The sequence below is a fragment of the Acanthochromis polyacanthus genome, chromosome 9, assembly GCF_021347895.1.
Source record: "Acanthochromis polyacanthus isolate Apoly-LR-REF ecotype Palm Island chromosome 9, KAUST_Apoly_ChrSc, whole genome shotgun sequence".
Taxonomy (NCBI): Eukaryota; Metazoa; Chordata; class Actinopteri; family Pomacentridae; genus Acanthochromis; species Acanthochromis polyacanthus.
Genome location: NC_067121.1, coordinates 19,206,490 through 19,227,604, shown reverse-complemented (window position 1 = coordinate 19,227,604; position 21,115 = coordinate 19,206,490). Strand labels below are relative to the sequence as shown.

The following is a 21,115-nucleotide window of genomic DNA, read 5'->3' as shown; positions in this document are numbered from 1 at the left end:
CACACCTCATTTCGCTTCTACAAGGTCGCTCTGCTTGACCCAGCCACATTGCTCTGTGATTTATAGTACTTCTAGCATGGTTGAGTACGTGATTTATGTTTTGATCTCAAATGAGTGCTTTTCTTTATCCAATAGTTAATTTTGTATGGTTTATTCTATATAAAAAGGGTAATTTCTCTTCGCCCATGGTTTCATACATACCCGCAAACATAATAAAGTAGTAAATTTGTATAACAATTATTAAAATTAAATTATACATCAACTTTTGGTACATTTGTGCATAAAATATTCGGTCCAGTAAAAACTGTTTCGGTCCAGTAAAAAATGACTGTTTACTGGTCCACGGTCCAGTAATAAATTGTGCCCATTCGTGCAGAATATTATATTTTTCATCTATTCAGTTGATTCCTGTCAAATTAGTTGATGTATTAATCACTTTATTTATTAAGTCACCTAAAGTCTTCATAACAATATTGACTTTTTGTATTTGCCTACTCTTGTGTTTTTGTAAAGTAAAAGCACAAATTCTTCATAACTTTTCACTAACTTGAAAATAGACAACATGTTTTAAAACTCAGTGCGGAAGTAACCTCACTGTCGTTTTTAGTAATTTTATTCATGTTGTTTACACATGCATAAACATGATTCTGTCAAGCTAACAGCAGTAAAATACACATTTTTCCTCAGCTTTTGGTTGTCCATAATGTGTGGTTTTAAGCTGTTGTCTGGTGAATGGTAGGAGGAGCAGCACTTCGTCACAACTGCAGTTGTCACAATATTAATGTTGATGTTCCAAAAGAGCCATTTTAGTGAAGGTCAGCAAAGGGAAAGAACTATATTTTTTCATTCTCCTTGTGTACAAATGTGTGGTGACGTTCTTAGAAAGAACTGAGAGCTTCCTGTTCCTGAGCTTCCTCTTGGAGTCATTACAAATCATCTGAACCCTTTCTCCAACCCTGTGAACACTTTGCTGTGATGGCTGTTTACGTTCCACATCTGATTATGTTTTAAAGTGAATCATTCCGAGTTGCATGTACAAATTTTATTTCTCTCGATTCATTAGCTTACTCTCTGCTAAAAATATCATGCCAGTTTGTCATATTCCATGATGCCACCCTTGTACAAATGCCCCTATTCTCTGCCCCGACCCCAACCCTGCCACCGCCACCCCCATCACTGCTCTCATAGACAGTCGGAACAAAAGGTCAGTGTCAGATAGGACCATTTCAGGTTACATAAACCCAATGAAGTCAGCAGGGGAATGTGTTTACTAGCTCCACTAAGCAAGACCCTGACCCGAGCAACCCAAATATATGTTTACTAAGTTAATGGTTACACAGACTTGCTGTTATGGTGCACAAATGACTGCAAACAATCTTGTTTAGTGAAAGGAGCAAAGAGGCCACAGGAAGGCAGGAAAGTTTGCATGATTATGCACGATTCGCCTTGGCCTGTGAGTAATTTTCCCTCCGATCTAGGAGCTACAACAGCTTGTCAAGTAATTTGCAGCCTCACAAGCTGCTCATCCAAAGTCACTAAACGTGTTTTGAGAAAATGTGCAGCATTAATCCAAGCGTGTGTGATTATAGCCACAGATACTTCAGCTTTATATTTGATGTATTCAGCAGAGAGTTCTGAATGTAAACAGGATGTGAGCTGCTATAGGGCCGTGTGATCTCTGTATGAGGGTGTATCATTGTTTCACCACAGCCATTAGCCCCTCTCTCTGATGTTCCTCATGTGGGACAATGGCTAGTGATAGGACAACAGTGGTGCTCTGGCAGTCTGTATACAGGTCAGGAGATAACAGACACCACAGGGCAGGCAGGCAGCTCTGTGATCAAGCCGACATTAAAGCAAAAGCCAAATGAAGCAGTCCAGCTGTCTGAAAGAGCGTACTTAAGAGGCCACAGCAGAGGACAAACTGCAAGAATGTCAGGGAAATGAAGTGGAAAAACTTGTAGATTTCACAACTTATCAGCAGTCTTTATATCTGGACACTGACTGAACAATACGCCCTCATCCTGTCTTTCCGTAAACTCAGCTGATATTTCTGTTTTTTTATCCCCATCCAGGCGGACACCATGAACTACGTGGGGCAGCTGGCGGGTCAGGTCTTGGTCACCGTCAAAGAGCTGTACAAGGGCATTAATCAGGCCACACTGTCAGGCTGTATTGATGTTGTGGTTGTCCGCCAGAGAGATGGCACCTACCAGTGCTCACCATTTCACGTGCGCTTCGGGAAGCTGGGTGTACTGCGCTCTAAAGAGAAAGTGGTGAGTTTTTTGTTTTTTTTTTAAATTGTGATTTGCTTTCACTGACATGTTGAAGCAATGAACTTCTGACAAAGATGTATCAATTCAGTTTACCTACATTTGCTAAATGCACGTTTGACAGAAATAGTACATGCCAACCGTAAAATGTTTTGCTTCCTTTCAAACAAGCAATACAGAGCTCAAATTTGACAGTAATAAGACCATATTTGTGTTTGGAATTCCCATACAGACCTTTGTAGACTCCTCTGTGCTTGAGGACAGTGGCAAGATACGTTGTTAGCCGCTACTAGCATAGCACGTCTGAATCTCTGACTGAATGATTTGTTGCTGACTCACTGGCATTATGGGAAACGTAGGTGCAAGGTTTTGACAATAAAGAATTCTGTGAGATCTAAAAATAAACGTGTCTAGTTCTTCTGCAATGATTTCCTTTTTTAAAAAACTGCCCATCGTGGGTCTGCCAATGTTCTACAAGTGCAGTGTTAAGTCTATTGAGTAGTCTTTCAAACATTGGCAAAGATTGTGACTACTGCATAACACCGTGTCCAACATAAGTCATATTACTTTCTCAGGTTTTTAGAAACTTTACTTTAGGTTACTCCAGTGCAACTTCAAAGATGGCCGTTTATTTTTGTGATTAGATTACTTGTCATAACAGTTTCACTATGTATAAAGTGTGCTTTATTAGCATCTCCATATTAATTTTCTTCAATGAAATTTCCCCACACTGGGCTCAGAAAAAGGCATGTGATGTCACAGTTCCGATGCGGGTACTTAATAAATATTGAGCCCAGCCATCACAGATGATGAATCATTCAGGGAACGGTTTTGTTCGCAGAGCATATTTTGGATGTTCTCCCTCACTGATGGTGGTTCTTACTGTATACTCTTGCCTCGACATGAGATTCAGTGAATCAAGGTTGAGGAACAGTGGTGTTATTATTAGCACCCACTTCGCACTTGGGGAAATAGCATTTTTGTAGACTGTCTGTGTTGGCCTAATTGATGGGGTGGAAGAGCAGGTTTAGTCTATTTTGGTAGTAGTGCTTAAATAGTATAGAAATGTAGAGCTACATATGCAGCAATTACTTAGATTTATCATCCTATGTAAAGGTTCTGAATATTTCTTGCTGTTCCGTTGGCAATTAGTAATGGCTACAATCAGACAGAGGTTATAATTCAATAAGTTTTGCAAAACACCAGTATGAATGGTGAACTTGTCCTGGCTTCTATTCTTAGAACAGTTATGTTGTGCATTGCCTTGAAGGAAAGCTTATTTACTTGCTGGTGGACCAGAGAGGATAATGATTTGTGGGGGACTAACACGGTCTCACTGCCTACCCAGAATGTAGATGGGCTCAGAGGGGAGGAATGAATGAGTGGTTTCTATGGCAACAGCTCTACAACTTGAATGCGTGGGAGAGGGAGGAAACGTGAAGAGAAAGGCCTCAGCAGGGGCAGTTGTGTAACGAGCAGCTATGCATATGTCCCTAAGATCACTTATCGGAGCCTTGATGGATGTTGCTAAATATGTATATTTTTAGAAGTTGCTGGACCAAATTAATGATGTGATATTTGTTCCTGACATGCAGACATTCTGTAAAATTCAGAGTGGGGATTCAACTGCAGCTGACAGCCAAATACTAATTAAATTTTGGCTGTGGATACGGTGCCTGTCCCCATACACCAGTCATTTTGGTTGGCAATCAGAAATGTTTTTAAAGTCCTGAAGTTCTAAAAAACATTTGGGATAATAATTAAACGCAGCTATGCATAAGTATTTCTTCCCTTCCATTTTTGTTCTGTTGGCTGGAGCTGAATATGAGCTTCTACAGCCAGATTTCCTATTGCTGTCAGAGACAAATACCCCAACACTCAGCTTCAATTTTGAGCATCTGCAGACAGCCATTGCCTGCAATAATTCCAGTAATCCAGCATGGTGTTGACAAATCCACACCACAGCCACTCAAGTGAATCTAACCTGTGACCAACTGTGTAAGGCTGAAGAAGACCCTCATTTAGTATTGCTCATTTTTAATTGAGTATTGAAATTCCCAGCCACTGCCACACATAAATTCCCCTTAGCAACCCTGAGGGGGTGAAATTAAATCTTGAGGCTGCAGAGAAACCACAGCAGCAGTAAAGGGCACCAGCAAAAGGAAAGATACAACACAACAGATCACATGCACGGGAAGAAAAAGAGATTATTCTGCTGGACATTGGCTACAAATGAATATTGATGATTTAGTTTCAGGTTGCACAGCACTTGTGAGTCAGAGTCTGCCTCCTCTGTAGTCTTGGCCAGACGTGACCTGTTTTTTTCATTTGTGGTGTCAAGTTTCTGAATGGCTCCTGGTCCACTGGGGTTTGCCTGGCAAACATGAATGGCCTTGTTCTGTTGGCAGGCTCCATAGAATGCAAGCCCAGAAGACCCATACACTTAATAAGTTTCCTTAGTCAAAGCTTTGGGAGACAGACAGGGCTGGTAGTAACTACAGGCCTTCTATGTGGTCTGACAAAATAATGCAATTGTAATAAAACAAGACCCAGTTTGTGTTTAAACCAATTAAATAGGGGAAAAAAACATCTATAGGTGATAGATGCTCAGATTAGCAGACAACTAATCATCAAACATTACATTGACTGTACCATTAAATTGTCAGTGTTCATGTTGGCCCAGATTTGTCAGTTTGTGTTTTCTGCCATCTTTTTTTTCAGATCGACATCGAGGTGAATGGAGAGCCCGTAGACCTGCATATGAAGCTTGGCGACAATGGAGAGGCCTTTTTCGTCCAGGAAGCTGAGCAGCTCAATGTAAGCATGTCAGAAATAACAATACCTATGAAGGACACAAAGTTTAATTAAGATTGCTAGTACTTTGTGAAGTAAAACTGCTTGTCCTTTTCTGTTATGTATCGGTGGCAACATCTTTCCCAGATGTCTAATTTTTTGTGTGGTTTCTAAACGAGATACTTGTCTTCTTCCTTTGTGTTTTGGCATAGCAGCAAAATGTCTGAAGAACTGAGTTCAAAAAAATTCTGCACACATATTTTTGTGACACACTCTGCACACAACAGAGACTCTGTCTTAGGGTGCCTTTGCTTAATACCTACAACAGTTCTGAAGTACAATGGTATGGTAATGTTGGAGTGAGGAAATAATTACTCCATTGTTGTGTAGTAGCTAAATTTGAAGAGTGGCCTTTTGCTGAAGCGGCCAGAGCTCTTATTGTGACAGCTCAGCAGTGACAACCTGCTCTATGTGACCTGAGTCTCTATGCAGACTCTCGGTATCATTAATTCTGCTTTTGCTTGTAGACAGTGTAAGCCTAATGTTCATGCATTCTTATTTTAGCAGATTGTCCCTGCCCACCTGGCCACCTCTCCAATTCCCACTGAGAGTCATCTGTTCTGGATCTCAGAAGTGGAGCACAGGGCACCAAAAGATCTGGAAGATGACCCTGTTGACCCAGAGGACCCACCGGAGCCTCCTGCTCCCAGCACCCAGGCCACAAAAAAGAAGAAACGACGGAGAAAGAAGCACAAAGGGGACCCTCGAAGAGAGGAACTGACCCCACCGATGTCAGTCACTACTGCGAATGCTGTTGCTGCTAACACACCTGCTGCTACAACTGCTGCTATGTCCAGCGCTGGGCAAAGTGAAGAGATCTTTGAGATGGACATGAGCTCTGATGAGGAAGCTGCAGCACATGTCTCAAGGTAAGTGCAGGATCTTGTTGTTGTAGCCAGGATTTGTTTTTATAGACAGACAGTTAATTGAAATGTGTCTTTTGCTCTCTGGATTTAGATCACCTTCAGTGACGACAATGCGTGACGTTGACCCTAAATTACCTGCAGCCAGACACAATCTTGATGGTTATCCAATGTCTGATGGGGACTGGCCAGCAAATGACAGGTATGTATTTACATGAAATAGAGCTGTTAACAAGCTGTCGCATAGATATGTAAACTGCCTCTATCTTACTCATTGTTTGTGTTTCTTTATCTGCCTCTTTAGTCATGGGTTGTCTCAGGCCTTCTCCCCAAACAGTGACTCGGAACTGGTGATGAGACCTTCAGAGAGCTTGCTCAGAGCTGAGTCCCACATGCAATGGACCTGGGGAGAGTTTCCAGAAACAACCAGGGTAAGCACTTCTTTCCACTGAAGCTCAAAGTAGCAGTCAGTGTACTTATCATCACAGTAACTTATATATCCAATATCCAGATCACCAAGAAAGACAAACCAGAACTACTAAAGACAGTGACCATCACCCCGTCAGAGAGCACGCACTTTCGCGTCATCCTCAGCTCTGAGGCCATGGAAAATGAAACAGAGATTGAAAAGGAAGAAGGGGCCTCCTCCTCAGTTTGTACCATTGTGAAGCCCAAGCCACGCACTCCTATTACCACTGTAACGCCTGTCAGTCCACTGTCACCTGTCAGTACTATGACCTCCGTGAGTCCTGTCACTCCCCCAGAACCTCTGGATGTTCTGCCACCCAATGTGACAACATCTACCCCGTCCAACAGCCAACAGAGTGATTCGCCCTCAAAGAAGAAAGGTATGTTAAATGGCTGTCCTCTGGATCTTTATCTTCAAGTCCTGGTTAGCACTGGTTATACATTAGGTCATAACTAATTCTGTTGTTGAATGCAGGTGTCCCAAAGAGGAGCCAGCATCAGGGTCCTGAGGATATCTACCTAGATGACCTGAATGTACTTGAACCTGATGTTGCTGCACGATATTTTCCCAAGAGGTTAGCTTGTGAAAGAGCCACCTAATTACTTGACCTTTTCTAAGATACAAAATGCAGGGTTCTCGCCAGCGCATTTCAGCGTAATGGCCCATTACGTTGTCATAACGGCCCGTTACACTGTCTAACGGGCCGTTACGCAGTCTTAACGGCCTGTTACACTAAGATTACGCTGTGATTAGGGCCGCTACGCCAGCGCATTTCAAAGATTACGCTGTTGTTATGAGAGTGTGTGGCTCCGTCATGAGAGAGGGAGAGAGAGCAGCGTGTGTGTGTGTGGGAGAGAGGGGCAGAGCGAGATGTCCAAGCTACCTTGAATACATCCCGAGACGGCAGGCGGTAGAGGTGGAGAGGTGTGTAGTTACTTGGTTGGCCTTACTGTGCGGTTCAGCCACTGTTGATAGACAATAAAGGCTGCAGTGTTCTTCGATACGGCTGGGCTCCTGTGTCTTTGCCTCTACGGCTGCTGAGGAAGTGAAGGGGGTTAACCCCGGGCTTCCTGACCACGGGCCGAACAGGAAGGGTTAACACTGTGATTCGGGCCGCTGCGCTGTTATTTTGACAGATAACGCCATGTGCGTTTGTTTTAAATCGACTGGGTGCCTATCTAGGTTAATTTATGTCTCCCCACCTCAGCCGTACTTTCCTGTTGATTGACCCGTTCTCGTCTATTGCACATGCGCGTTCCAGTTTATTGCGCGCGTGCAGGAGGACCTGCCGTTACGCTGAAAAAAATCCTGGCGAGAACCCTGAAATGCATAGTGTTCTATTGTAAAACTGAACAATGAGAGGGAAAACAGCCTTCTTGTAAAACAACACTGAAATCTTTAAAGTCCAATTCCATAATGTACTTTTTTGTTTTTCTCTTCACTTTTGTTGCTGTAGTGAATCTGAAGCGGCGACTAAACACTGGATGGACTCAGAGATGCGCTCCGGCTCACAGTCTCCACAGTCAGTGGGTAGTGCTGCAGCTGACAGCGGGACAGAGTGTCTGTCTGACTCAGCCAGTGACCTCCCTGACGTCACCCTGTCTCTGTGTGGAGGCCTCACAGAAAATGCCGAAATATCCAAAGGTACACGAGAATGACACCTCATAAAAAATGCAGCCGAAAATGCACTTTTATAGAAGACAGAAAGCTCTCCCCAGCCAGTAGAGGCATCCAGCTAAATCTGTTACATAACTGCAAAGTTTCTAAACTGTATTATCCACTCAGGGAGTTATCTAGCTACTATTATTGAAGGCTGTTTTTATCAACGAATTGTTTTTAAAAGAATGTCTTGGTATGTTTAGCCATGTCTATAACCAGTTTCCATTTTACCGGATTTGAAAATCGGTAACATTTACATCTCAATTTCTCTTGTTTGTCTCTCTGATCTCTCATCTGTCAGTAAATTAAATATATATATGTACTCTTCTGGAAGTGTGTATTAGAAGCTGTGGCTGAATGTAGAAAAAGTTTTGTGACCTTTCTGTGTAGTAAGATGTTAAGCTTCACCACCACTGACCTTATCATCTGCTGTCTTTAATTAGTCTTCCTCTCCTCTCTGTGTTTGCAGAAAGGTTCATGGAGCATATCATCACCTATCATGAATTTGCTGAAAACCCAGCAATTATAGATAACCCCAACCTGGTAGTAAAGATAGGAAATAGGTACGTATGCATTTTTATTTCACAATGGAAATGTACAAGAAGGTGTTTTAAATGTGTGACCCTTATCGTGTGTTATCTATGGTGTGTGCTCTCAGATATTATAACTGGACACTAGCTGCACCCTTGATTCTAAGTCTACAAGCATTTCAGAAGAATTTACCAAAGGTAATTCAGCACTTTGTTCAGTTCATTCTGCATGGGCCATCGTATATTAGGACTTACCTCACCGTTAACTGTCGTCTTGTTAATGTCAGGCTACAGAGGAGGCTTGGGTGAAGGAGAAAATGCCAAAGAAGTCAGGCCGCTGGTGGTTCTGGCGAAAGAGGGCGGATAGTTCAATCAAGCAGGTGTGCATGTTACCAGAAGTACTCAAAACTGAAAATGGACTGCTATCAATTTCAGTTTTTTAGGAACATCATTATGCCCACTGTTGCATTTTTGAATCTCATTTCTTAATTGTGCTAATTGTCCAGAGATTTGTTTCTTTCCTTCCTTCCTCCAGTCGGAGACTAAACTTGAAACCAAGGAGGAGTCTCATTTGGAAGAGGAAGGGCCCTCCATGTCTCAGGAGACGCTGGCCTTACCGTATGTGATTCCAAGGATTTACTGATATGTGTGCTGTCAAGTAATGCAGTAGTTTGGCTCATCAGACTATAATATTGGGCAGAGGATAGAATTGGTGAACAAAGGCTTTTTTTTAAGATTAAACAGGCATATCATGAATGATGTATATATGTAAAGTGACATTTAATGAATGTAAACAGTTTCAGGTCAGAATTGTATGGAAATAGACATTGCTAAGTCTCAATACAGATACATGCTGTGCAATGCAATGCATGTTTTGTATGTAGCGGTTTTGTGCCAGCATTTCACATTGCAGATAATTATGAATCAGAACAAATATCCAACCATAACTTGCGATGTTGTCCAGTAGGCCTAAAGTGGGAGATTCATCCAGCGATGAAGAGTCCAAGGAGGTGAGTGCTGCATCCTGTCAAGAGAGACTGCATCCAGGAGAAAGCCAGCACCATCCCAGCCCCCACACTTACAGAAAGTCACTACGCCTGTCTTCTGATCAGATTGTAAGTACTTTGTCTAACATGTTTACAAAGAGTACAAATGGTTTATTTGGTAGCTTAGAGTTCCCTCTGCTGGCTGGCAATGAATTGCATAGTGTTATCTCTGACTGTAGTCTGTAGGGGGCACTAAAGGCCTGTGCACGTTCTTTGTACTGTGGCAAACAAATTGTATTCTAGGGTGATGGCTAATTTGTTGGAATACCTTTTAGTGAATGAAATCGGCTGTTTGCAGATGCCTTCACAGATTTCCTTGTGTTTCCAGGCCAGTCTAAAACTGAAGGAGGGACCAAATGATGTGACGTTTAGCATCACTACCCAATACCAGGGGACATGCCGCTGTGAGGGCACCATCTACCTGTGGAACTGGGATGACAAAGTCATTATCTCTGACATTGATGGCACCATCACCAAGTACGGGCATCCAATCACTCACAAAAGATTCATAACTCCTCCAAGCTGAGTAATTATGTCAGACTACTGTGGCATTTTTTGTACATGTATGTTGCTACATAATGTTCATTATTGGAGAACAAAACTGCGGCTTCAAACGAGTGTGCACATATATGAATCGAGGGGAAAATTGATCTTCTATGTAATCAGCTGTGATGATTGTGGGCAGTGTTGCACTACGCAGTAAATTACTGTGTTATTGTTGCAACATATTACATTGTTCTAGCCTTCTACTCTACTGGTTTAAGATTTTGTTTAGGTGCTTTCCCTTAGCTGCCTGCTCATAAAATATTTCTAGTAAATTCTAAATATTGATTTAGCATGGGGAGTAATCCATGTAGCTGTCATTCAAACTCATCTGTTGTAGAGGGCTGTTTCACCTTGTGGATCTAATTTTAAATCATGAGGCAAATCACGTAAGCACCGATTGCACCAGTCTTGGATCATTTTCTGTAAACATCCATTATGCAGAAAAGTAAGCAATTCACGCAATAGCAAGTGTTTTAAAGTCCCACACGTCTGTAAATTGCCCACATACTTTGAAATAGGTCTCCTTATGGTATGACTAGTATGATTACCTCAGATTGAAGCCCACAAATCAATGAACAGTCAGATACATATTTGAAAAAATCTGATTGATTGAGGTTAAATTTAAAAAAAAAAGATGAGAACAGGTTTTAAGAGATCTTTTCCTATCTTTGACATTTGTGCTGATGAACTTTGTTGCCGTGGATATGTTCAAGTCCTTCTCAAACCGTAGATATTATGTACAGATGTAATCCAGTTCTATTTATGTTAAGCTATTTAATTATCCTAAAGCCTGTTGTATCTCTTTTGAACCAAAACTGACGTCTGCTGCCTTCATGACGCCCACTCTGAGGTTCATAGGTGGTCAACATCAGACAGCTCCCAACTGACTGCAGCCTATTATATCTGTGACCCCTTTGGCCAACCTGTGACATGTGGCTTTCTTTGACTAACAGAGTAAAGAGTGCAGGGACTATAATGAGCCCATTTACATTTCAGTCTGCAAGCACATACAGCCATAAGCTGAGGGTGAGACAGTGCCACCCTCATGGGCTGGTAATCCTCATTAGTAGAGAACTATCCCTAATGTTCTATATTAAATGATAAAATGGTAAAGTATGCTGCTTTATATGACCTCTTTTGCCAGTCTGTGCTACCAATGTGCTGTATTTTCTTTCATGCACATTTGTTCGCGGACTCTTTTAGTCTTTCTTGCTTGTGTTGTATGTCGCTTTGGACAAAAGCGTCTGCTAAATGAAATTGTAGAATTGTAGTCTGCATCTGCTGCATTTTTAAAAATTTCTCAGTGATGTGCCTGGCAGATAGGGGTGTCCCTATTTGTTTGTCTTTAATATTTGTTCGTGTTTATTGTTTTAGGTCAGATGTATTTGGACAGATCCTTCCACAGTTGGGGAAGGACTGGACCCACCAGGGCATTGCCAAGCTCTACCACTCAGTAGCTGAGTAAGTGCACAACAACACTGATAAACCACAGACTTTCTGGGTTTGATGCCCAATTGGCTTTCTGTGGAATTCATATTTCCTCTTGGTGTTTGCGTGGGGTGCTCTGAGGTGGATGACTCAGTAAGTTTAAATGTAATTAAGTTCGAATTATTCCAGAAACTAAAAACACCGTTAATCTCGTCATTGCTCGAATACATCTCTTACTGAAGTTCCTTTTTTGAGTGTTCATCTGAAGTCTGGAACTGTCTTGGCTACTTTTGTCATTCATAGAAGAGAAAATTAAATGCACAAAGGATCACAAGGACTATATTGAGCACAGTTAGAGGTTGTAAGTAGAATCCTTCCTCTGTAAAATTTTCATCGACGCGTTGTCACTTCCGCACATTATGAGAGCAACCAGTAGAAGAAATCTAATTAGAATGCTATTCTTAGTGCTTGCTATTATGGTCATGATAATATTATATATTGGAACAATCGTTAATCAGTGCTGCTGTCCCCATCGACAGGAATGGCTACAAGTTCCTGTACTGCTCAGCTCGGGCTATTGGCATGGCAGACATGACAAGAGGTTATCTGCAGTGGGTCAACGATGGCGGCACCATCCTGCCCCGTGGACCTCTAATGCTCTCTCCCAGCAGCCTCTTCTCTGCTTTCCACAGGTACAGTAACACGTGCTAGAAATGGTTCCCAGTCTCAGTATCATAAACCCATCACATACATTAAATCCTCCTTATCCCCCAATCTTAATTCTGATTTTAAATTCCATTTTTCCCTCCCTTCAAATTTAAATCCTTTTTGTCTGCAAACCTAATTTCACATTAAATATCCACAAATTTCTCAGTATCAAAATCCTCCTCGCTCTACAACGTCTCACTCCCTGTAATAGGCCTTTCATATGCCGTGGCTATCAAGGATACAGAAAACTCAGGCTCATGAATTCATAACTAACAAGATGTTAACTGTCTCGGTAGCCTTTCCTCCAGCTCTTAGAAATATAGTCAGTTGTCCGACTGTCACAGTCGCAGATGGGAGTTGTTTCTTCAGAGACAGGAAATGGAGAAAGCCCTCAGAGCGTCGTCTTTGATGTGGGATTGACATGCACATTAATTAGCTAGTTGGATTCAGGAGATTTGGGGGATTAATTGTTGTTTAGATGTGAGTTTTTGATGGAAAATTATGGATGAAGACAATCAGTTGTCTAAATGATCTCCTTCCAAGCGACATTATAAGTGTCTTTGCATTTATTCCACAATTTAGCTGGGGATTGATGCAAAAGATGCAGAAGGGATCCATTGTGGAGCTTGGCAACAGTTGTCCCTATGAATTGTAATAGCATGTGTTAATGTCTAGTTAATCCAACATTATACATGTCGTCTGAGTGTCTAGCTTTGCAATGACATAAATATCAATGACTTGTTAGCGTCGCTAAATTACCGTGCCCAAGTTCTGCCTTCTGGCTTAAATATGCATCCAACACGTATAGTAAATATACAGGCCTCTGTGTGCCATGTGGGCATATTTGTAATTTTTGCCAAATTCCTAACAAAGGCAATAGTTATTTGATTTGTATACCTCAAGTAAACTGTTTGTGTCGTTAATAGTTTTGTTGAGGATGTTGACTCATCACAAAAGCTTGACTTGATATTAAAGAATATTTTTAGAGTACCTTTGGGTGTTCTGAAAATACATATACACCATTGTTGTATGTGCAGAAAAGAAGCAAAATGTCATTTAAATTTACTGTATGAAAGAAGTTTTAGGCAATATAACAATGTGCTAATTCTGACTCAGACTTGACCCATGATAAGGACATGCATGTGCACCGCTCTAATGAAACGGTCTGTTCTACAGGGAGGTCATTGAGAAGAAACCAGAGATCTTCAAGATTGAATGCCTTACAGACATCAAGAACCTGTTCCAGCATAACAAGCAGCCATTCTACGCCGCCTTTGGGAATAGAGCTAATGTGAGTTAATGCATGTTTGAAGATGTCAGACTGTCAGACTTTAAAGTGCTCGTTATTACCTGTCAGTTAGCCGTGTTTTCCAGAAGCTGATGCAGTCATGATGTATTGTAAAATCAACATGACACTTTTGGCTATCAGCTAGCATACACAAACATGTGAAATCAGTAATGGGCTGAACCTGAGCTGAGGTCACCAGCAGAGTATGATTCCATGTGACTACATCTGTGCAAGGGAGCTCAAGTTGGGCACAGCATCCCATCTTCAGCTGCATAAACACCAACACCCAGATGAAGCACTCGGTCAGCCATCAAAAATCTGTCTGTCTCCATCTGTCACCAAAGAAAACAAAACAAAAAATAAAGACACACAAACATACACAGTCATGCTTTTGCCCACCAAAACATTCAGTCTAGAAATTTTGCCATTACATGCATTAGGTGGAACACAAACAGGAAATCTGTGGCTGACGTTATTAACGCCCTAACTTCACTTTACACTAGTGTGTATTGTGTATGAAAGGGTACTTTCTGAGAATTACATAATCAAATGTGTTCTGTGACGCCTGCTAAGGGTCCTGTCAGTAATTTTACCCCACATAAATTACATTTATCATTGACATACTTTATCAAAGAGGAAACAAATACACTCCCCTCCAAATGTATTGGAACAATGAGGCAAATTCCTTTCTTTTTGCTGTAGACTGAAAACATTTGATTTTAACATCAAACAATGAATATGAGACGAGATCAACATTTCAGCTTTTATTTCCAGGAATTTGCATCTGGGTCTGATACACAACTTAGAAGGTAGCACCTTTCGTTTGAGCCCACCCATTTTAATGGAACATATGACTGACAGATGTGTTTTGTTAGCCTAGCCGCGCTAGACCCAGCTCTTATGACGTAAGGGTCTAGTTACTCTCGACAGGGAGGGAGGCGGGCTAAAAGGTTGTCTTTCAAATCACTCTGCAGCAATTGGGTAGGTGTACAACCAGTCAGCGCAACGAATAGGCTGACGTAGTTCCGAGAGCGCCGGAAATCAGAGGATGCAGGAGTTCGGTGAAGCCTTATTTATACAGTCAATGGGTGAAGCTCAAGCATATTACAGACATGTTAACAGAAAGATTATTCCGAGTCGGTGCTAATGGAGCTCAACGACTGTTGTCGTTTTTGTTGTCGACCCTGGCAGAGAATTAAATTCGTTGCCGTGTGTTGTCTAGCACGGCTAGGCTAGTTGTTTCCGGTTGTTTCTGTCAGAATCGTCGCGCCTCTGTCGTCACTTAGTTACGCCCGCCTTCTGACTCTACACTTCATGGTGATTCGCTTCTTCATTTGGAGTTCTAACCGGGTTCACCGCAGTGATTTGCATTATCCACGAGCAAATACAGTCACTGGCTTTCAGTCGGCCAGTTTTAGGAGCATCCAGCCTCGAGGCTTACCAAGGATAACTAGACCCTTGCGTCGTAAGAGCTGGGTCTAGCGCGGCTAGGCTAGTGTTTTGTTGCCTTGGCGCATCCTATTACATTGATTATTCAAAGAATAAATAGCGCTCAATGTCAACGTTCAGTTTCGGATTTGGGTTTTGCCTGTGCAGACTGCATCTGTAGTTAGAAGTTTAACCAACATGAAACCCAGGGAGCTGTCTATGAGTGAAAAACAAGCAATTGTGAAGCTGAGAGAAGATGGAAAATCAATCAGAGCCATTGCACAAACATTGGTCACAGCCAGTATAACAATTTAGAATGTCCTGGAGAAGAAAGAAACCACTGGTGTACTAAGTAACAGATGTTGAACAGGTAGACAAAGGAAAGCAGCAGTAGTTAATGACAGAAACATTGTGAAAGCTGTAAAGAAAACCCCTAAAACAACTGTTAGTGGCGTGAGCAGCAACCTCCAGAGGGCAGGAGTGAAGGTATCACAATCTGCTGTTGGCAGAAGACTTCATGAACAAAACTACAGAGGCTGCACTGGAAGATGCAAACCACTCATTAGCAAGAAGAGCAGGAAGGCCAGGCTGGAGATGAGGTTTGAATATTCTGGGACAAAATTTTATGGACTGATGAAACAAAGATGAACCTTTACCAAAGTGATGGAAAGGCTAAATTTTGGAGAATGAAAGGATCTGTTCATGATCCCAAACATACAAGCTCATCTATGAAACACAGTGGAGGTAATGTCATGGCTTGGGCTTGCATGGCTTCTTCTGGATGGGCTCATTTATCTTCACTGATGATAGAACACATGATGGCAGCAGCAAAATGAACTCAGAAGTCTACAGAAACATTTTGTCTGCCAGTTTAAAGAAAGATGTAACCAAACTGATTGGGAGATCCTTCATTGTGAAGCAAGATAATAACCCAAAACGTACTGCCAAAACAATGAAGGAGTTCATCAGGGCCCCTGATGAACTCAGGGGCCCACTTAAGTTCATCAGACTTAAGTCTGGAGTTCAAGCTCCAGACTTAAACTCTATAGAGCTGCATTTTGACTGCTAAAGAGCAGACTGAAGGGAGTAACCCCCCAAAACAAGCAACTAAAACTCTGTTTTAAGTCTTTCTGTTCCTATGCTTTTTCTCATCGAAACTAAAAAATTGGTGTTCTGTTACAAATAATGTTGTCTTGATGTAAATATCTGGAAGTAAAACCTGAAATGTCAATCGCTTGTCTCATATTCGTCTTTTGACATCAAATCCAAATGTTTTCATTCTACAACAAAAAGAAAGGGATTGGCCTCACTGTTCCAATACTTTTGGCGGGGAGTTGAAGTGCGATTCTAGATGATCACAATTGAAAATACATGCCTGTGCTGTACTAATGAACACCAACACCTGAAAAACGAACTTGAGTTTGTATGTGTCATGAGTCCTGCCGGCCGTGTTGCTGTGCTTTAACCATCACGTCTCTATACAGGATGTGTTTGCCTACAAGGAGGTCGGTGTTCCAGTGTGTAGGATCTTCACAGTTAACCCCAAAGGAGAGCTGATCCAGGAGCAGACCAAGGGCAACAAGTCATCGTAAGTTTATTACTAATCCTTTCTGTTTCACGCCAGTCGTTAGGATACAAAAGAACTGCCATCACAGTTAGTCCTGGTTTGCAGTCATTGGTACAAATTAGTGACAGTTAAAAAAAACTCCCAAATCAATTATTTTAGCATTTTTCAGCTCAGTGTGTTGGTTTTCCACCTTACACCATTTACCCCATTTTTAACGCAGAGAAGGCGAAAAAAATAAAAAGCAACTCAGCAACTGACTGTTTGCTGCCTGCCCAGCAACTGACTGTTTGCTGCCTGCCCAGCAGCAAACCAAACACAGATGAACTTACAGACAAGCTGGTAAACACAGTGGGGCATTTAGCAGCTTCAGAGATAGATAGTCCCCTCAGGAGCTGGTGCCGAACTAAACACAGTGAAAAGGAGAGTGAATATTGGACTTAAATTTGTCAGCTGACTAGGAACACAACTTGAAATTCATTCTAGCTTTCCACAGTTTGCAAGTTTGTCCCCAAGTAACATGGAGAAATAAATTCAGCGTAAGACTTGTGTATGGTATTGAGGTTTTCTAACGGTCCCATATGGTAAAAATCTAATTAATTGCATTTTATGTGATTTATAAACTTGAAGATGTAAAATCCAAGCTGTGCGAATATAGAGATTCCTAATACTGTCATTCCTTGAACCATGCCTCTCCTAAATGGTGTCTGTTTTACGAGCCAGTAAGAAAAGAAATCTGTGTAAAATGATTGCACCAAGTGTTACACAGTCGTGTTAAAATGAACCATCTTTGCACTGGTGGGAGCTGAAGATTGAAAAACAAATTTTTTTTTTTTTGGAGGGGAGAAGAGGACAATATGGGACCTTGAATAAATTAGTACACCTTCTAAAACCTGCTTAGGAATCCTGTTATTGAGTGGTTTTCATTTTGCTTGATCACTAGCTAGTTTGAAGTCTAATTGTTGCAGATTTTAGTTTTTAATTCTCACTGGTTGTTGCTGTTCTCCTTCCATCTGTCCCATTCCATCTCTCATTCCATCTTTCCTCTGCAGTTATGGCAGACTCAGCGAGCTGGTGGAGCATGTGTTCCCTCTGTTGAGTAAGGAGCAGAACGAGGCCTTTGTAATGCCAGAGTACAGCTCTTTCTGTTACTGGAGACAGCCGATACCTGCCATCAACCCAGACGAACTGCTCTGATCTCGCACTGATGGATACGCAGGTATACGTGTGCTTGTGATTGAACTGTGCACTCGGTTGCATCTCCTGAACACACGTGGACTGGAACCCGGATTTCCCTCCATAGTACTCAGACACACGACTCTTTAGTTCGTGCGACACAGTAACAGGGTTATGACTATAAATACATTAAGCTGGTAACATGTATTTTCCTATTAGAGATGAGAGGAGATTATTACTATTAGAGTAAAATCCAGATTATTATCCCCTGAAAGGTTTATCCCTGGGAGACAAGAGACTAATCGCCAACTAATGCCTGCCTGTGAAAGCATTCTGCCCCGTCACTACTCTGTAGTCAACGTCACTATGCAGGAACGGTGATTGACAACCCATCTGATCTCTGTAAATCTCTAACTTATAGGTCTGTATTCGCCTTGAGGGGTGCAACAGAAGCCCCACGAGGAAGAAGAGTCTGAGCAGTGAAGAACAAAGTGTTACATGACACCCTTTATCTTAAAAAAAACAAAACAAAACACTGCTAATTAAAACAGAACACGCAGTCAACAGCAGGCAGCAGTCATGTGCTGGTCATATGTGCCGTGGCTGCTAAGTTGTCCTAGATGAACGTATCCAGCCCTTAATTGGAAGCTTTATTCTGGTGAAAAAAGTAAACCAGTCACAGTGGCTGGGAAATAACAGATTATACCAACCAAATTTAGTAAGCCGCTGCAGGACCGCGACAGTTGGTGTTCAGTTTCCCAGACACCACTGACTCCTGACTGACTGTGGTCATTAGTTCACTGTTGGCAGAACAGATTTCACTTGACCACGTTTCCCCCCGGAGAGGTTACGGCCTTCCTACTCAGTGAGTCACGGTGGGTATTGTTAATATTCAAGGTCATACCAGGGATATTCTTTTGCCAAGTATGCGAAGATGCACAGTTAGTTGTGACTTAAAAACAAATGAAGCAGCTTCATGGTATATTGTCTTGCTGTTATTTAAATATGTTTTTTTTTTTGTTCTACAAGCTCTGGCAAATCAAGTGTGTTTTGTTAACAATGCAGTCATTATTTATGATAATTGATATGTTTAAGTTATTGATTTCTATCGTGATGCCTTTGCTTGTCTAAAAAAAAAGTAATTTATCACCAATGCAATGTGGAAATACTTCAAATTTTGTGTTTGCTCACAGATTAAGACGCACTTAACAGTAACTACCAAGCCTCGTGCAATCTTTCTTTAGTCATGTCTCCCACAACAACCTGTATTCCGTGTTTAACAGTAAACCTTTTAACACGTGAGGCACATAGACATTCCTGAGCAAACCTCAGAATCCTCAGCTTTAGTATTAAGAGATGCGTGCAAATGTAAGAGAAAACGCTTGAGTTAGAACAGTGGAAATAAGCAGATCTAAAAAGAGCTTAAAATGAAGGATTTTCGTCTGCGAGGTCCTCTGTAGGATGACTGTGGGATGATGTAAATGTGTGTGTGTGTGTGTGTGCATACCTAATCACTGAGTGCTGCTGCTGGTGGGGTGGCAGTATGTGCACCCCTTGCTTATGTTCCCTCAGTGGCTTTACCAAGACTTATCCAAGGCACTTTGTCTAAGCTGCACCCAGAGACGCAGACTTACAACTCAGCACACCTCTCGCCCACATGCACTTCACTGACAGTCTAAATAGACTGTAGACCGAAGTATGCAATTATTGCAGGACGGAGAGTTTTACCTCTTTGACAAATCAGTTATTCAGAAATATGTCGATACAAGTAATGGTTGAAAGGTGGGTTTTATTTATTGTTTGCAAAGAGTGGGAATGAAAAACGAAATGAAGTTTATTTGGCCCACTGAAAAGACGTGAAGTATCCCAGCCTGCCCTTAGCCTCAATGTGTGTGTGTGTGTGTGTGTGTGTGTGTGTGTGTGTGTGTGTGTGTGTGTGTGTGTGTGTGTGTGGTGTGTGTGTGTGTGTGTGTGTGTGTGTGTGTGTGTGTGTGTGTGTGTGTGTGTGTGTGTGTGTGTGTGTGTGTGTGTGTGTGTGTGTGTGTGTGTGTGTGTGTGTGTCAGAAAGAAAAGACTGATTTGGGGCCTCTGGTGTCCGGAGGAAGAGAAATTTGGAAACTTTGTTAGGATATAAACAGGAAATACTTGACTCTGTAGAGGAAGCCTTGTGAAGCACTTCCCTGGCATAATGTGTGTAGGATTAAGGACATGACATGAATCATACCTCCAACATGAGCGTACCGGGAACATATGTGCTAGTGAGGACTAAAAGAGCAGGAGCAAACGACACCATTTAATTAAAAAAACAAACAAAAAAAAAAGCACAATTTCTGATGACAGCTACATCCAGACTGTCGCTATTAGTTGTCATTATTTCACAAGTGTTTGTGCGTTTGCTCTGTCGCTCCATTGTTTTGTGATGATTAAGACGTGTGTTTTGCTCTGATTCGTTTGCTTGTTCTCTCCGAAGTTTGGTGAAGTCAAATAGATTTATCTTACAGTTAGCAAAAGGAATTCCATTCTTTCTATGAAAGTAAAGCATCTTGTGTGAAAGAATCACACTTCATCCTCTATGATCCTGGGATATGTGGTCTTTATTGTTTGTTCTCACTCAAGTGCTGTGGAAAATTATCTGGTGTATATGCTGATCATCATATTCTTCTGTCTTGATGCCTTTTTGTTTTTGTTATTACTTCTAAAGTGTATGATCTTTTGTGAGACTACGTTTTGTTTTGTTTGGATGTATCGCTTGCTATTTGATTGTGTCTGACCAACAGAAATACCTTAAATGTATGCTGTGTTTGATTTGGATAGACATGTGTTGAAAGTATGTTTAAAGAACAAAGTCCATTGTAAGAAGAAAAAAGCAGGCCTAATGAAGCTAACACCGTGTGGCTCGTGGTCGTATTTGTATTAAATAAAGTTTCTAACTGAATACATGTATGCGTGCTGCGCTTTTCTCATCTCCAGTGTGATTCAGAGCCAAAAGGTTCAACAGTAACCACAGGCTAGTGGAGTAACTTTTAACCTATTGTTTGTTTTTAACAGTACATTAATGATATTAATGTTATTGCAATTTCAGTCCCTCAGGTCCTCCATTGAATATCACGAACATTAATGACTTAACATTCATTCCGGTTAGTTGTTGATCTTCACATTACAATCGATATTTTCCCTTTCTAAGGGATAACAGAGCTTATACTGAAGACCAAAATGTTCTTACAGTCGGTCTTTGGAAAATTACTAAGTCTCAGGAGTGTGGAGAAGGAAAATTCATCCACACC

At 41.5% G+C, this 21,115-nt stretch overlaps 1 protein-coding gene across 3 annotated transcripts in view; it reads left to right on the top strand.

The window, feature by feature from the left end:
• Window positions 1-20,766, top strand: part of lpin2 (lipin 2) — a 30,776-nt gene extending 10,010 nt beyond the window's left edge. The window contains exons 2-20 of one of the 3 annotated variants that reach the window (XM_022218136.2): window positions 2,076-2,276; window positions 4,995-5,090; window positions 5,634-5,995; window positions 6,084-6,191; window positions 6,294-6,420; window positions 6,501-6,837; window positions 6,933-7,032; window positions 7,915-8,102; window positions 8,587-8,680; window positions 8,776-8,845; window positions 8,935-9,027; window positions 9,183-9,265; window positions 9,612-9,762; window positions 10,022-10,170; window positions 11,614-11,700; window positions 12,207-12,359; window positions 13,552-13,666; window positions 16,576-16,679; window positions 17,708-20,766. In XM_022218136.2, the coding sequence (XP_022073828.1) occupies window positions 2,085-2,276; window positions 4,995-5,090; window positions 5,634-5,995; window positions 6,084-6,191; window positions 6,294-6,420; window positions 6,501-6,837; window positions 6,933-7,032; window positions 7,915-8,102; window positions 8,587-8,680; window positions 8,776-8,845; window positions 8,935-9,027; window positions 9,183-9,265; window positions 9,612-9,762; window positions 10,022-10,170; window positions 11,614-11,700; window positions 12,207-12,359; window positions 13,552-13,666; window positions 16,576-16,679; window positions 17,708-17,852 (2,754 nt within the window). In that variant the 5' untranslated portion in view covers window positions 2,076-2,084 and the 3' untranslated portion in view covers window positions 17,853-20,766. Of the gene's footprint in view, window positions 1-2,075; window positions 2,277-4,994; window positions 5,091-5,630; window positions 5,996-6,083; window positions 6,192-6,293; window positions 6,421-6,500; window positions 6,838-6,932; window positions 7,033-7,914; window positions 8,103-8,586; window positions 8,681-8,775; window positions 8,846-8,934; window positions 9,028-9,182; window positions 9,266-9,611; window positions 9,763-10,021; window positions 10,171-11,613; window positions 11,701-12,206; window positions 12,360-13,551; window positions 13,667-16,575; window positions 16,680-17,707 lie in introns of all 3 variants that reach the window. The other 2 variants (XM_022218134.2, XM_022218135.2) reach the window with 2 other exon arrangements.
• The last annotated feature ends 349 nt before the right edge of the window (window positions 20,767-21,115 follow it).